This window comes from Anneissia japonica, unplaced genomic scaffold (genome assembly GCF_011630105.1).
Source record: "Anneissia japonica isolate Jap-2015-1 unplaced genomic scaffold, ASM1163010v1 scaffold665_len1252844_cov201, whole genome shotgun sequence".
NCBI classification, from domain to species: Eukaryota; Metazoa; Echinodermata; class Crinoidea; order Comatulida; family Comatulidae; genus Anneissia; species Anneissia japonica.
The window spans coordinates 805,032-819,393 of record NW_022757135.1 but is presented as its reverse complement, the minus strand read 5'-3'; the positions used below and the strand labels follow the sequence as shown (position 1 = coordinate 819,393).

Sequence of the window (14,362 nt, the reverse complement as noted above, 5' to 3'; positions counted from 1 at the left end):
TTAAGCAACCAAGTACATTACTTTAGTTGACTTCATTAAAAAAAATGGAGAATGGTTTTGTAAAATCAATATTTTTTTTATACACTTTCAGAGTATATATATATATATATATTATATTATGTTTGTAATAAAATTATAACAATCAAAATAACTTATTCCTGATTTCTGAATTAGTAATTAGTAATTAGTTACTTGTTTATTTGTAATCATATCACATAGACAATAAAATAAAACATCTGTTTTCATGATCTGGTCTGCTATACCAATCAATAAAAATAATAAATTCTTTTCAAATTTGTATATGGTGATCCAGATTTTATATATAGCATATATAATCTGGGTCATCATATACAAATTCTTTTCAAATTTGTATATGATGAGCCAGGTTTTATATGCTATACTTTTAATTATATCATAAAATTACTTATGAAATACAATTTATGCTAGGCAAACAACCCAAAAAAGGAAGAATATCTTACTGAATAATTATTTATAGAAATTCATATTTATAAAAAAAATTTACAATTTTATTCCAATGGGAGAAAATATTGCAGGAATATGTCATTTAAATGTTGATTCTGGTGACATTTGCATGTGCAATGCTTTTAAATAAAGTCTCAGTTAGTTTCAAACTTGCGACTATGTTAGTGTAGTGTAAATGCAAAAAGTACTCAAGACACAGATTTTCATACAAATGAAATGCTTCAAATTACATATTTAACTTTACAAACAAACTACATATAATACAAACAAGAAACTCTAAACTAATTAAAGTATATGAAATTAAATAAATTTTTCTTTCTATACTTTTTTTCAGTTGGGGCTTTCAACAATTTTATTTAAAAATTTTAGTAAAGTATATTTTTAAATTTTTCCTATGCCTGCTATTAAAAAAAAAAATTGAACAAGTCAATTTTTAAAGCAAGAGTTGTATTTGTGTCCAATTTTTAACAATTAAAGTATGTTTGGTTATTTTTTTTTAAATGGTAATATTTACACGCAGTATTTATGGAATTTGCTAGTTGATCTTATATTCTTTAATACTGATATCCGATTATTCCCCATTAATGACTACAGCTCACCAGATCTTCAGATATGGATTTTGGTCCTGGTGAATTTAAGAGGAGGGAATTAATTAATCTTTTTTTAATCGGGGTGTAGCCATTCAGTGACCGTCAGTGTTTTTCAAGGAAGCCCTGGTACATAAATATAGCAAAATAATACAGAAAACATGTTTACAAATATCTTGATCATGCAAATGTATGAAATGATAAATTTTAATTGAGCAATATATTTCAAGATTTGAAAACAAAATTCTATAATTTTGTGATTTTTCAAGGTCTTGTAATTTTTCTTTAGCTGAGGTGGTTGCATATAGATTGTGTAACTGCAGTGGCAGCAACATCAGTAGAACCCCTTCTTTGCGACACCAGTATTGAGAGGACACCTGCTATTGGAACAAACAGTACGCTAGGGGTTAGGGGGTAAACAAATTTGTACATTCTTACATATGCATAAAAATGTTGATTCAAAATAACATGCAATATGTAAAAAAATGGTAAAATTGTAATGTAACCATGAATATAATATTCATTTTTAAGCAACCAAGTACATTACTTTAGTTGACTTCATAAAAAAAATGGAGAATGGTTTTGCAAAATCTATTTTTATACACTTTCAGAGGGGAGTGAGGGGTACTGAAAAATAGTACTGTTTATACACTTGTAAAAATTGTTGATAATTGTGAATGACCCTTAATGATGACTATTTCCTATGGCCAGCATAAGTCACATACATAGCTGCATGACAGCTAGGTGACTTAATATTGTTTTCTTTATAAAATCACTTTACATAATCAGATGTGAGGTATTATTTTCTTTGATAGACTATTTCTACTATTTGTTTAACCTTGGTTAAACTGCTATTATTTTTCTGTTGTATATGTGCACAAAATTAATGTAGTAATAAATAATGAATGCATAATATCCATATGTGATTCTTATAAGATATGCAGTTACATGATTTGGTGTCTTGATATATTCTCACTTTAGTGAAATCTTTTAAAGAAAAGATAAGGACCCTACCCTAAGGATAGAAGGTCAATTACCAAATATCAAGTAATCAAAGAAAAAACAAGGAAACAAAAATATTTGAAATTAAAATAAGTTGCTGATGGTTGATAAAAATCCTTTTTTTTTTGACCAGGACATTTTCAAATACTAAAAAAAAAATGAAATAAATGAATGTTTGATTTTCTCTTTGTTCTCAAAAGGATATTTTGACATCGTAATTTCAGGGTGTGATGTACTGTATGGAAGGAATTGTATATTATAAATAATTTAGTAAAATATGGTTTTTATACAATACCTGTTGACCTACAGGGATTGTCAGTATTGTTGTTTAAAGTATGCTCTCTTTAAAACATGCTTAGCTGTACTGTCATGCTAAACATATTGTACATTTAATAGTGCAATTTACTTTAGTGTATTTAAATTTACTAAGACATTTTTCTTGAAATACGCCTGTTTGTGGTGATTGCAATTTTTTTTTTTTTTTTTTTTTGGTGACAAACTAATTTGGATTAGATGTTATCCTGATCCCATACATACATACAACAAGATAATCTGAGATTACAAACCCTTGCCTTGTTGTGCCATATTTTATGTACTAAAAATATAACGGCCCGCGGTTGATCTGCTCAATCAGCCAAACGAGGCCTAGCATCTTAGGCCTCGCGTGTGAAGCCCATCAATCGGGGGAGTTTGCACAATTGCTTCCACTCCGCCAGCCAGAATTTGACACACCCCTACTCTGGCCCTCAGTCGATCAGCTCAAGTTGGCTGCAGCCTAGCCAAAGAACTCGGTCTAATGATCCGCTTGAGTTGGCTCTGTCTGTTGCAGCCTGAAAATATCATCATAAAATCTGTATCTTACTCCCAATCAGCACCAAATGTAAGGAGGACTGAGATGCAGTGCCAGTGAATTAGGTATTTGTTTATAGGACTAGTGTAACAATAGTCTTAGTCTACACATATTAGCTTCTACTTATTACCATTTTGTCATGAAAGAAAGATTTGAATTACTCCAGGTCTTAATAAAAAATATATACCAATAACTAATACTATTAAAGATAGAACTATATATAAAAAAAAGAAAAGTTGCACAAAACAATAAATAAATTTTATAATAATAAATATTTGATAAAAACATTTGTCCCCTCACATTACTGTTTGGATGCTCTACCAACTGAGCTATGACGCCAAGTTGTGTACACTTGGATTTTCCTATTAGGACACGGTTTTCTTTCTCAAGGTATTCCATAATACACAATGAATATAGGAAATCACATGAAAGTTACATTCTTGTAATAAATATAGTGTAATTCAAAAATGAAATAATAGATTTGAGTGCATTATCATATGAGATAATGGTGGTGCTTCATCTGAAATATCACTTTATTAATTTTGTATTCAAAAGATTAACTGCAATAAAAAGTTATCCTTGAAACAACTTGATTAAACAAATTTAACAGAATTAGAAACCAAACGAAATATTGTCCATTACTGTCAAAATCAAGAATCTTGTGAACATTAATACCAAACATTCAATATTACTCTTATTTATAATTCAGTTACTTAATCCTGTTCGTGCGCTAGTGCGCATAAGGCGACAAAGTATTTCTTCTACTGCATTAAATTTATTTTTTCATTTAGTCATGTGATCTAAGGCCACATGTTGCAATTTTTCTCTTATACCCAATTCACAAGAATGAAATGTACAAAATATTAACAAATTTGACCAATGATCTTTTCGTTAGCAACGATATTTCGGTTATGAGAATGCACATCCTTGTAAAGAATACCAATGAACGCTCTACATCTCGGTAAAAAAGAAGTAAAAATGTTTATTGGTCGAATAAATAGAAGATTAAATGAACGAATGAGACCTCTTTGAAGCTGGTAACTCCTGAGATATTTACTAAGAATTGGTGTGCATGGTAATAGGGTACAAATTTATGTATTTTATTATTAACGAAGCACAGCTATTCTTTCCCATTGGCGTGGCGCATATCAAATGTTCTGACTTTTAACAATGTTTGTATTTAGTCTAGGGGTCCCTACTTGGAAGAAGTCTCTTCCGGAAGATATGGTTAAATGCGCCCCCCCCCCCACACTCCCCAGGAAATGCAATGTAAGCAAAATGATGAGCGTAATCATAGCGAGCTATTTCACTCCCCAACCTCAAGATCCTCTTGGAACTCATTGTTTCTTCCCTTCTTCCACTCTTCTACAATTTCTATTGGTTATACTCCAACAGCTTATTTTGTAGTTTGTTGGCAAAAGCAAACATCTGAAATGAAAATCTTCACAACAAAATAATTATATTATTATGAAGTTAATATGAATATGAATTTAATATGAATGTATACCGTATATTCATGCTGTTAATGGCATTTACGCTGTTGGATGAGATAAAACAAAAATGAAGAAATAAATTAATTTGAATTCATTTGGCCCTCTTCCATACATTTGAATGGAAAGCTCTTAAATATGAAATTTTACTAAGATGTTGTCAACCAAGATTAATAATCGTAAGATTTATGTTGGCAACAACGCTCTTTACATTATGTCTATTAAATTGTTGCTGAGTTCGTGACTTCCATAACTATAATCTCAGAGGAAGTGATTAAATTTCATTGTTCCCAGGATTAAACATTTTTTTCTCAGGCATTAACAAGTGGAATGCCCTACCAAATACCATTAAATATAGTAATATCTACTTATAATTTCCTAAAGTACAACAGAACATTTACCAGAGCTAAAGTGGGAGAAAAGGAGTTTTACCATTAGTATTGATGTAATTCTTACCTCTTTCTTCAATCATTATTTTCTTTACTATTTTATTATTAGTGGCGTTTCTAGGAGTATTGAAATGGGGTGGGGCTGATAGGAGGCGTAAAGGTGAAGTTGGAGGGCTCAATGAAGTGAGAAGCTAGCTGGCTATATTATTTGATCTTTAACTCTTTCAGCATAATTTTTTTTTGCTTCAAAAATTTCAATGGGTAGCGGAGTCACCAGGGAGAGCGAGCTTTTTTTGGAATGCTGTGCCATGCTCCATGCAGCCCCACTTATTATTTACTATTAATATTGTTTTTGGCTGAGCATGCCCTGGTAATATCATATGACAACAGAATGTGTTAACCAAATATTATCGATATTCAATTGAATATTTCCTTTTATTTTACTTTGTGTAAAGTACCTATGGTTTATTGTCTGTTGATCACGAGCATGAGAAGGTTGCCGCTATGGGTTTACTTCAACTCTCCTTTTTTAGCTCACACTTTTCTTAGACATTGGTCAAAGATTGCTAATAACGAACTCCACCACTGTATTGGCAATTCCTTTCTCTCAAGGCAAATATATACCTACTGTATATCATGCTACTATATGTAAACTGTCTCTTGAGTCTTAGGGAGTGAGTTATTTTTGGTTGTAATAGAACTGGAACCCAGAACCCATTAGATGGCCAGACTCATAGCCACCATGCTACAACCTTATGAATTCACTTTAAGTCTTTCATAATGAATTGAATACATTCTAGATACAAATTTTCCAGAGGTGAATGCACCTCTTGTTAGAATTAATACAAATGATGTGTGATTATCATCATCATGGGAAATTTCCAAGCAGAAACATCAATGGACCAAGCATTAGGGTTTTCCCCCCGGAAAGTAAATACACTTCAAAAAGTGCAAGTTCCACCTGTTCTGTCAAATTTCCAATGTTTCTTATATCAGATGTAAATGAATATTATATCTATACAATAGTGTAGATGTTAAACATTTTACACCGTATCAAGCATGATATTTTGTTATGCGAAACTGATCACGAAACCCTTAATGCTCTTAAACCTGATGGTGACATTAATTAATGTCGAAATATTGAATCCCAACACGATGGCGTGTATTTCAATACTTGGAGTATGTATTATACTTTCTTATCTGAGATTAATCCATGGACCTTTCGGTTTCAGTCATTTTATGGCTTTGTTCTTGGTTGTACTGTAAAAACACATTTCCTGATATTACAAGAATTTAATATAGAAAGTCTAATTAAGATAAATAATCTTCAATAGTAGTAATTATTATTATGTAATTATTATTATTGTACATGAAAATATATATGACCAATATCATGTATTTAGAAATAATTTCAATTCCAGAGTAATAAATTAAATATGATGTTACCGTAGATCACGTTGCCTACATTAGTACATTGACTGGTAGGTTTGAAATTTCTAGGTTTTTTTTTTTAGTCATTTCATCTATAGTTAAGCATATTTGTTTAAAATCAAGCAGGATAGTCAAAAACGTTTTTATTTCATTTAATGGCAAGTTTCTATGCTTCTCCATACTCCAGTAAATTTCCCTAGCCATGTACTATGTAATCATGGAGGAAATATTTAATATATTTTCTCCATGAATCTGAATTTTGGACTGTGTGCTCATCATTTGTTCATTTCACTCACCATCAAGTTTATCCTTGGATGACTAGCTCATTGATTTATTCAGTATAAAGTGTAAACATTTTTTGTTTGTGTCACTAGTTGCTAAGGCAAGACAGTGGTGTTACCAGCAGGGTAAATTTTCCCGATCCAGGAGCCGTGTACCCCCTGTTGTAGAAGAAGCCAATTACTGTATCTTGTCAGGGAACGCTGCTTTGAAAATGCAGTTTTACAGAGTGAAATTTCCAGTTACAGATGTCTATTCTTAAAATTTGTTCTAAGCATGGTGAGGCTGAGGAGTATTTAGACGTCCGGCGGGGATTTTGGACCGGTAGATGGGGTGTTGGACCCCCTGTCAGGGACATTGGATCCCCTGTCGTCAAGACTTCAGACCCCCTGTCGGGAAATCTCTGGTGCTGCCACTGAGACGATACTGTTTATAGATCACGCATCATCAGGTTTATCTTTGAAAGATTAAATAATTGATGGAATTTATTCAATTGAAATTAGGATATGAGGTTACTTTACAGGCAATGGAATGAAGTCAGGATAAAAGTCAAAGGAAATTTTGTGCATGGATTATTGAAAAAGGATGAATTATTTACCAGAGCTACAGTTTGGAACTTGAAAGTGTTTATAAAATACATAGGCACCATTCTCCACATAACAAAAAAAAAAGTAGGTTCAATAGGAGAATGGGTATACTGCAGAAAAGTAATGTTTTGCAGTTACTATATAGTTGTTAACAATACTACATCCAAGTTTAAAGCGTCAAAATTTCCCTAAACAGTTCATTATCAGACCAAAGGGCTGTCAGCCTTTGGTCATCTGTCAAAACATAGGACCAATTACCAATTTCCTGAAAAACTGCATTTACACTGTACTCTGGTGTGCCTGTCAAATAGAATGAACTGAAATTAACCTTAACACATTCTATTTTACTGAAATGAACATTAACACATTCTTCATTTTCAGGGATCCCAAGTTGAGGAAGTCCATTCGCAGAAGATTTTGTCGGGAACCTTTAACTGACTGTCAAATACAACACGCCTCACGTTCAGCCAATATGCAACTACTCTATACAGCAAAACTTGACATTCAATGATCAAACAGTTTAATTGCTCTTGCTTTCATTTTTATTTACACAATGTAAATTAATACCATGAAATTACATAAATTAACATTTTTTCTGGAATCTAATACTCTGTACAGTAGGCCTAGGTCTATTTTAATATTATATATTATTCATATATTTACACTATATACATCAATATTATGTAATTACATCAATTGCACTTTTTTTCTGGCATCTTCTAGTTTAATATTGTATTCAATAATAATAATACTGTAGTAGCTGAGAGAAACATAAAAGTAACGAAAATGTTATCTTAAAATGTATTTAACATAGTCTTTTCTAGGTGTACGTACAGTAGCTCGACTTTAAAAATGTTTATTTTTCTCCTGGAATTTGAATTTCTCTTGGATTTCTCCAGGATTTTAAGAGATTTTCACAATTCGGACTTATGCTAAGCTAAATTTTCCCATTCTTGTGCATTAAATAAGGCAGATATTATTTATTCTATGCAGTAAAAACTATTAACAGTGGCCTAAACTTGCCCAAGCCTCTATGTTTTTATATTGAACATGGCGATATGTGTGTACACATGTTTCCTGATACATGCATTTTAGCTACTACACACATCCAAAAGCTGTGCCTGTCCTGCACAACAAATTCTCCAGGAATTTGACTTTCACAACTTGGGATCCCTGATTTAGGTGGTGTCACAAGTGTGAGCGTATTGACTTTTTTAATAAACAAACAGTATGTTTTGGTTTTGTGTGTTTGGCAGCTACTGTAATTAATTGCAATGCACTATAAATAGTGATGGTAGTGATGGTTTTAACATCCCGAGTCATGTTTTTACCTACTGTAGGCCTTGGCTAGAGCTGATATTCAAAATTAATTATTTAAATTTATAAAAATTATGGGAGGATTTTTAATGCGGTAGAAATACTTAGGCTTACAGTAGCGCAGGGGCGGCTCTAGGATATAATCTATGGGGGGGGCACCAAGATGTCTTGACTGGGAGGCTAAGTATTTATGGGTGTAACTATATATCTGAGGGCCAAAGGCCCAAGCCTCGGGTGGGTATGGGAGGGGGGGCGTCCCCTCCTCCCAAAACAAGATTTTTTTTTAAAAATGGGATTTTTAGATGTTCTGCTTGACTGATCAGACCCAGACGAAGCAATTGCTGAAACAAATTTGGCTTGGCGTACAGTAGGCAGTACATTACTGGGATGGGAAAACTAGGCTTATTTTTAAAAAAAATTTTTGGTCCGACTGCCCGACAAGCTTTGGCCGATGGGAGGGGGGGCTTGACCAGATCGATGGAGGATTAAGCCCCCTGCCCCCGCTGGTGCCGCCCCTGCAGTAACGTGGTAGATCACCGCTAAAAACGGTAGACTACTGCAAGTAGCGGTAGACTTGGGACCTCTGTATTTTCACAGCTTCGAGTATTCTCTGCAAGCATAGTATTCAAAAACAAAAGAATGAAAAGAATAAACAATGATAAACAAATAATTTGACAAATTTAAATAAAGTTGTTCCTATAAAGATAATGTAAACTTGTTGAGTGACTTGATGATCAGTAGACGGAAGGTTAATTTGTAACTTAATCAAGGTCTTGTAATTCACAAGAGAAGATTTGCCAACAGATTTACAATTCTGTTTGCGTTTTGGTCTGTCACAGCTGTACCTATGACATCTATGCATTGATTTTTGCGAAACCTAAGATAAATAATAGTGTGAATAACCTGCCATTCTTCTGTTGGATTAACAAAACATGCCTAAAGATAGTTCAAAATGAAATGTTAATAAGAGTATGCTGCAATCCTGTAGATTTTTGAAGTTGAGAGATCAATACTTTCTTCCACTAATCAAATAAAGATTTGTTCATAGACAAGATATCTAGGAGCGACTTGGATTTGATGTACAGTACTATAGTAAAGTGCAATTTAATAAATTTGTAGAAATCCATCCATCATGTCTTTGAGGTGACGCCAAAGGACATTTTTAATGTCATGAGGTGTCTTCAGGCACTAATAGTTTCAGGATTTGTTGTATTAGTTATTAAAAAAACTTTTTAATAAAATGGTAACTTTAAGCCTGTCCAGACTATTAACATTTATTTGTGTGACATGCCTAAATATGGTCATGGTGACATCACATCATTACCATATATAGGCACATCATGACTATATATGGGCAGATATTTGTCATTAATAACCTGGACAAATCTTTAGAAATTATATACTTTTCATCAAATTCAGGTGATATTTACGTATTTTGTGCACAGGGTTCTTTTTTTTTTTTTTTTTTTTTTTTTTTTTTTTTTTTTTTTTTGTTTTTTTTTTTTTTTTTTTTTTTTTTTTTTTTTTGGTTTAACTTGTTGTACTTGTTTAACCACCAATGGTGTCCGGCTTTGTTGATATCCGTTATTACCATACTGTATTGCGGCAAGTTTTGGGGGAGTGGGGGTGGGTTTATACTCGAGCATCTAAAAATGTAGATCGTCAAAAATAGCACATAATTTGCAGAATATGAAGGTTTTATGGTACGATGAAGAGTGCAATTAAAACGTATTGATATTCTGTCATACAAGTGTCTTAATCGTCTTTTTTGCATGTTAAAGCAGTCGTCAAGACATGATTGTTGTGAGTAAAAATTTCCCAGGCAAGTTTGATTTATTCCAACGATTAAATTCTAGTGGTCTAATTAGCGAAAATAGAGACCACAAACAAGTGAACAGGCAGCCGTCATCAGGGCTGAAAGTAGAAATCTCCAATGTAAAATTTTCTCCCACGATAAAATTCCACATTCAGTGTTATGAGGGAATGAACTTATTCCATAGTGTTATCATCAGTCTGTACGCACAAAGCAGATCGCTTACCACTGAACAGAAGTAAAGCAGACGTGTGGGTGCGGTATACACAGAGTTGGTTGCCTACATAATGGTGGGGTTGATGACTGACCTAGATGTTTACGTGCTGCGGTAGACATGGAGCCAGATTTTTTTATCAAGACAAGATTAGATACTGAATTTCAAATGAACGGTTAACAATTTTAATAGGGAAATCAACATTTTTCTTATTGTTAAACCATAAAGACGATTTCTAATGTTACAAAAAAAAATATCATTATTGCATCAGAAGACCAGTATCAGCTCGCCACACAAAGGCAAAATGAGACCATGAGACCAAGATGAGGTGTAAATAGTGGGCGTGCGCTGTAGTTGGACACGGCCGGCAAAGACGACGTATGCTGTGGTCGCGCACAGCAAAGAGCAGAGAAAAAGCTGTTACTTGGTCGGCCATATAGTCAGTGCCTCTGATTTACAATGCATTTTGAATTGTGAACTGGTAAATTCCAAGGATTTTTAGGTCCTTGGAAGACGATGTATTTCGTTACAAAAAAATTTAATACTGAACTCAAATCTTCAAATTATTGGGTGGGATTATACCTGCATCAGTACAATAAATACACTTTTTCAAAGAAGGCCTAACTTTAGAAATGAATAATTTTATCGAATTTTATAAGGTTAAAATTGGACCAAAACAATTTGTGTATTTACATTTTGTACTTATTTTTTTATTTGTTGTACAAATTGTTGTGAAGAACTGGACAATATACCGAGAGACAATCTCTTGCCTTTTTGAACAGTTTACTTTGTTCTTTCATGGGTCATATTTGATGTTGTGTTTTGTGTAATGTTGCGATTTAAGGGTGATTTAGCACGGTGGTAAGAGATTGGGCTTTGGCACCAGAGGTACCGTGTTCTGCCAGTGCATTCTCGTTTCTGACTTTTACTCTCTAATTACCACTTCCTCTAGTTCAAAATTGTACCAAGTAGTGCACTGATTATATATTATCATGCATGCTCTAAGAAGAATAAGAGAAGCCATATCAATCAACTGATCCGATGTGGCTTCTATGAATCAGTAATACTCCTTTTAATATTTTCGGAGTATGCATCATGATATTTATCCAAATATAATCAGTGGACTACTTTAGATACATGGAATTATATTATCAAACTTTACTTAGATTACAACTACAGAGGGCAGCATTTAAGATTAAGTGATTAGGTAAGACCAAGTAGCCAATCACAATACACTACTTGGAAATTTGATCTAGTTCAGCTGCAGATAAATGCAAGGATGTAAACAAATTCTATAATCTTGATTTCCATTACTCGAGGCATACTTTAGATATTCTATCATTCATTTCATTTTACTAATTCTTTGTCATACGCTTTGCTATTTTTGTAGTGGAACAGAATATTTTGACCTGTAAATGCCGGAGATACATTCCATCATTTTTTATAAGAAGTCCACAGGCGTGCCCAACTTATTCGACCCAATAAAGCCCAATATCTATGTAACTACAGATCTGCAACCGAGGGTGATTATGGAACCTAAATATTCCTATTTCCTAATTGAAAAAATGCATTCTGTCCTTAGGACATATCATTAATAAGTTTAAGATAATTATTAAGAATGCATATGTTATGCATCACCTATGTCTTAATGAGCATTTTCATTAATGCATTCATGCCTTCCATCACTGCTTGATGGCTGAAATATATTACTTCACGGTATAAATTAAAATTCTTCTCCTCCATGCTATTTCAAATTGATGGTGATTTAAACAGTAAGTCAAATTTATTGTCAAAAATAAATTTGAGATATGCGCCAAATGAGGAGGCTCTGAATAGTACCTCCTTCCTTGAACAACCATAGGTTACAGGATAGGGCCGCTGTTTTATCATCCCAGCTGAAAATCCAAACCCAAACTCTATTAGGGACCATTTCATTTTTTCTATACCACGTTTTCTCTCATCAAAAAACAATTTTACAATAACAGTCTACAAAATATTGGACAAGGACTTGTCACGCTACAAAAGCAACACACGTGAGAATTCATTATTCAAATTTCGTTTGTACAGTACGGTGACATGAGCATCAGTGTGTTCAGTTTGTAGTAGGTAAGTGGAACGTACACGTACCACTGCAGTGAGGCGGCTGATACAAATGTGTCTATGTTTACTAAATATAATGGAATAAAATATATTATAAAGTGGCCATGTTAATCACTAAAATAAGTCAATATGTGATGAATAAGAAATGTCTACAGAACACATTTTAGCAGGTATTGTATAAATCTATTTTTCGTTTTATTCTTTACAAGTAGGCATAGTATCTACCTGCTTTAACATTATAAACAAAATTATTATTGTCTCATGTTCTTAATTTAAAAAGTAATGTTTTTGTAAAATTACAGTTAAAGACTAAGCAGTATTTAATGTATGCTTCAGAATATTCTTTTATGGCAATACTTGCAGCATTTGGCTGACTGGGCTTAACAGAATGATTATTTTTTGGGTGGATCCATAGGGGTGATGGTCTTCAATGTCCGGTCCTCCTACCACCCTTAACATGTTAGAGCAGGGTCAGATTTAGGTGTAACAAGCCAGCCCCGGCTCTCCCTTTTGCAAACAAAAAAAAAGAAAAGAAAAGATAAATGGATCTCCCAAAACACCTCACAGGTTATTTTCTTGAATCTAGAAAACAAAAATTCCATGGGGTCACTTACCCGGACCCCATAAGGTGGTGTTATCTCGATCGGCCCCACTTTAGGTCCCCTTTCGAACATCTAGGTCTGCCCCTGTAGAGTGCTTTTTAGCTGGCAAAAAAGTGTGAATAGTCAGCAATTTTTTTCTCCTTTAGGGATGGGGAAGGGTCATTCATAAGAATAATGTGCAGGATAATAATATTGTTGGCATTTAAATCGCTCAAAAGATGGGAGGGTGACAAGACAAAAAACGGTTCCCCAAGTCATTTAAACTTATTTCATTCATTATTTCAATAAAACTTATTTCATTCATCCTGCAAATAATCTGGACCCGCCCCAGTACCTCACAGCCTCGCAAAAGGCTGCTGAAGGCGGCCTTTTTCTAAGTCCAGTATTCATAATATCTTCATTATTATAGGAGTGATGTTTTGCCCTACCTAACATAATCGTATCCATTGTTGTTACCATTTTCATTTAGTACTTCATATAGAATACTGTACTGCAGTGTAATAGACAAACAGTACAGCTTCTGAGTATTTGAATAGTTTCATCTGGTTTGCTCAATATTATATTAGAACTGTTTTGATCGTTAATAAGCCAAACACAATGGATGTTAACTTACTGCTAGCTCACATAGCCTAATGAAGTCATGTTGATAACATCGACGAAAGCATTGTGTTTGGTTTATTGACGATCAAAACAGTTCTACAATAGTACAGCTTCTGTTATTTTTGAATGGCTGAAGTGTATTATTTATAAAAGATTTGCTGTAAGCCCTGTATACATCATATGATCCTAATGATAACAAGAAATGGGTCATTTTCATAGAATGCGTAGGGTTATTATGCGAACTAGATTTTGAAGATGGTAAATATTTGGAAATATGCAAAAGCATGCTGTCTAAATAGACAACATTTTGTCTTTTTGTGTCATCACATTTATGATGATTATTTTAGACTAATACGGTTTTATACTTTATCCCTCAAGCTATTTAAAATAATATCTCAATTTCCGTTTGAATAATTCCTTGCTACTGATTAATAAATGTGGGGGATATGTAACATGAATTACAGATACACTGTCTGCAGGGCTGGATTAAAGGGCTCTGGGGCCGGGGGCTGTAATTGCAAGTGGGCCTATACTCTGTGGCTAAAATATAAAACCAGATTTTCAGTGATTTTTTCCTGGGGTTCGGAGGCCTATTTTTAGCCTGTGGGCCTGGGGCTG

General features: G+C 33.5%; 1 protein-coding gene across 1 annotated transcript in view; it reads left to right on the top strand.

Annotated features, from left to right (window-relative positions):
* Positions 1–7,738, top strand: part of LOC117124452 (DNA annealing helicase and endonuclease ZRANB3-like) — a 78,108-nt gene extending 70,370 nt beyond the window's left edge. Inside the window, exon 7 of the mRNA XM_033270684.1 lies at positions 7,480–7,738. Within this exon, the coding sequence (XP_033126575.1) occupies positions 7,480–7,609 (130 nt within the window). The 3' untranslated portion in view covers positions 7,610–7,738. The remainder of the gene's footprint in view (positions 1–7,479) is intronic.
* The last annotated feature ends 6,624 nt before the right edge of the window (positions 7,739–14,362 follow it).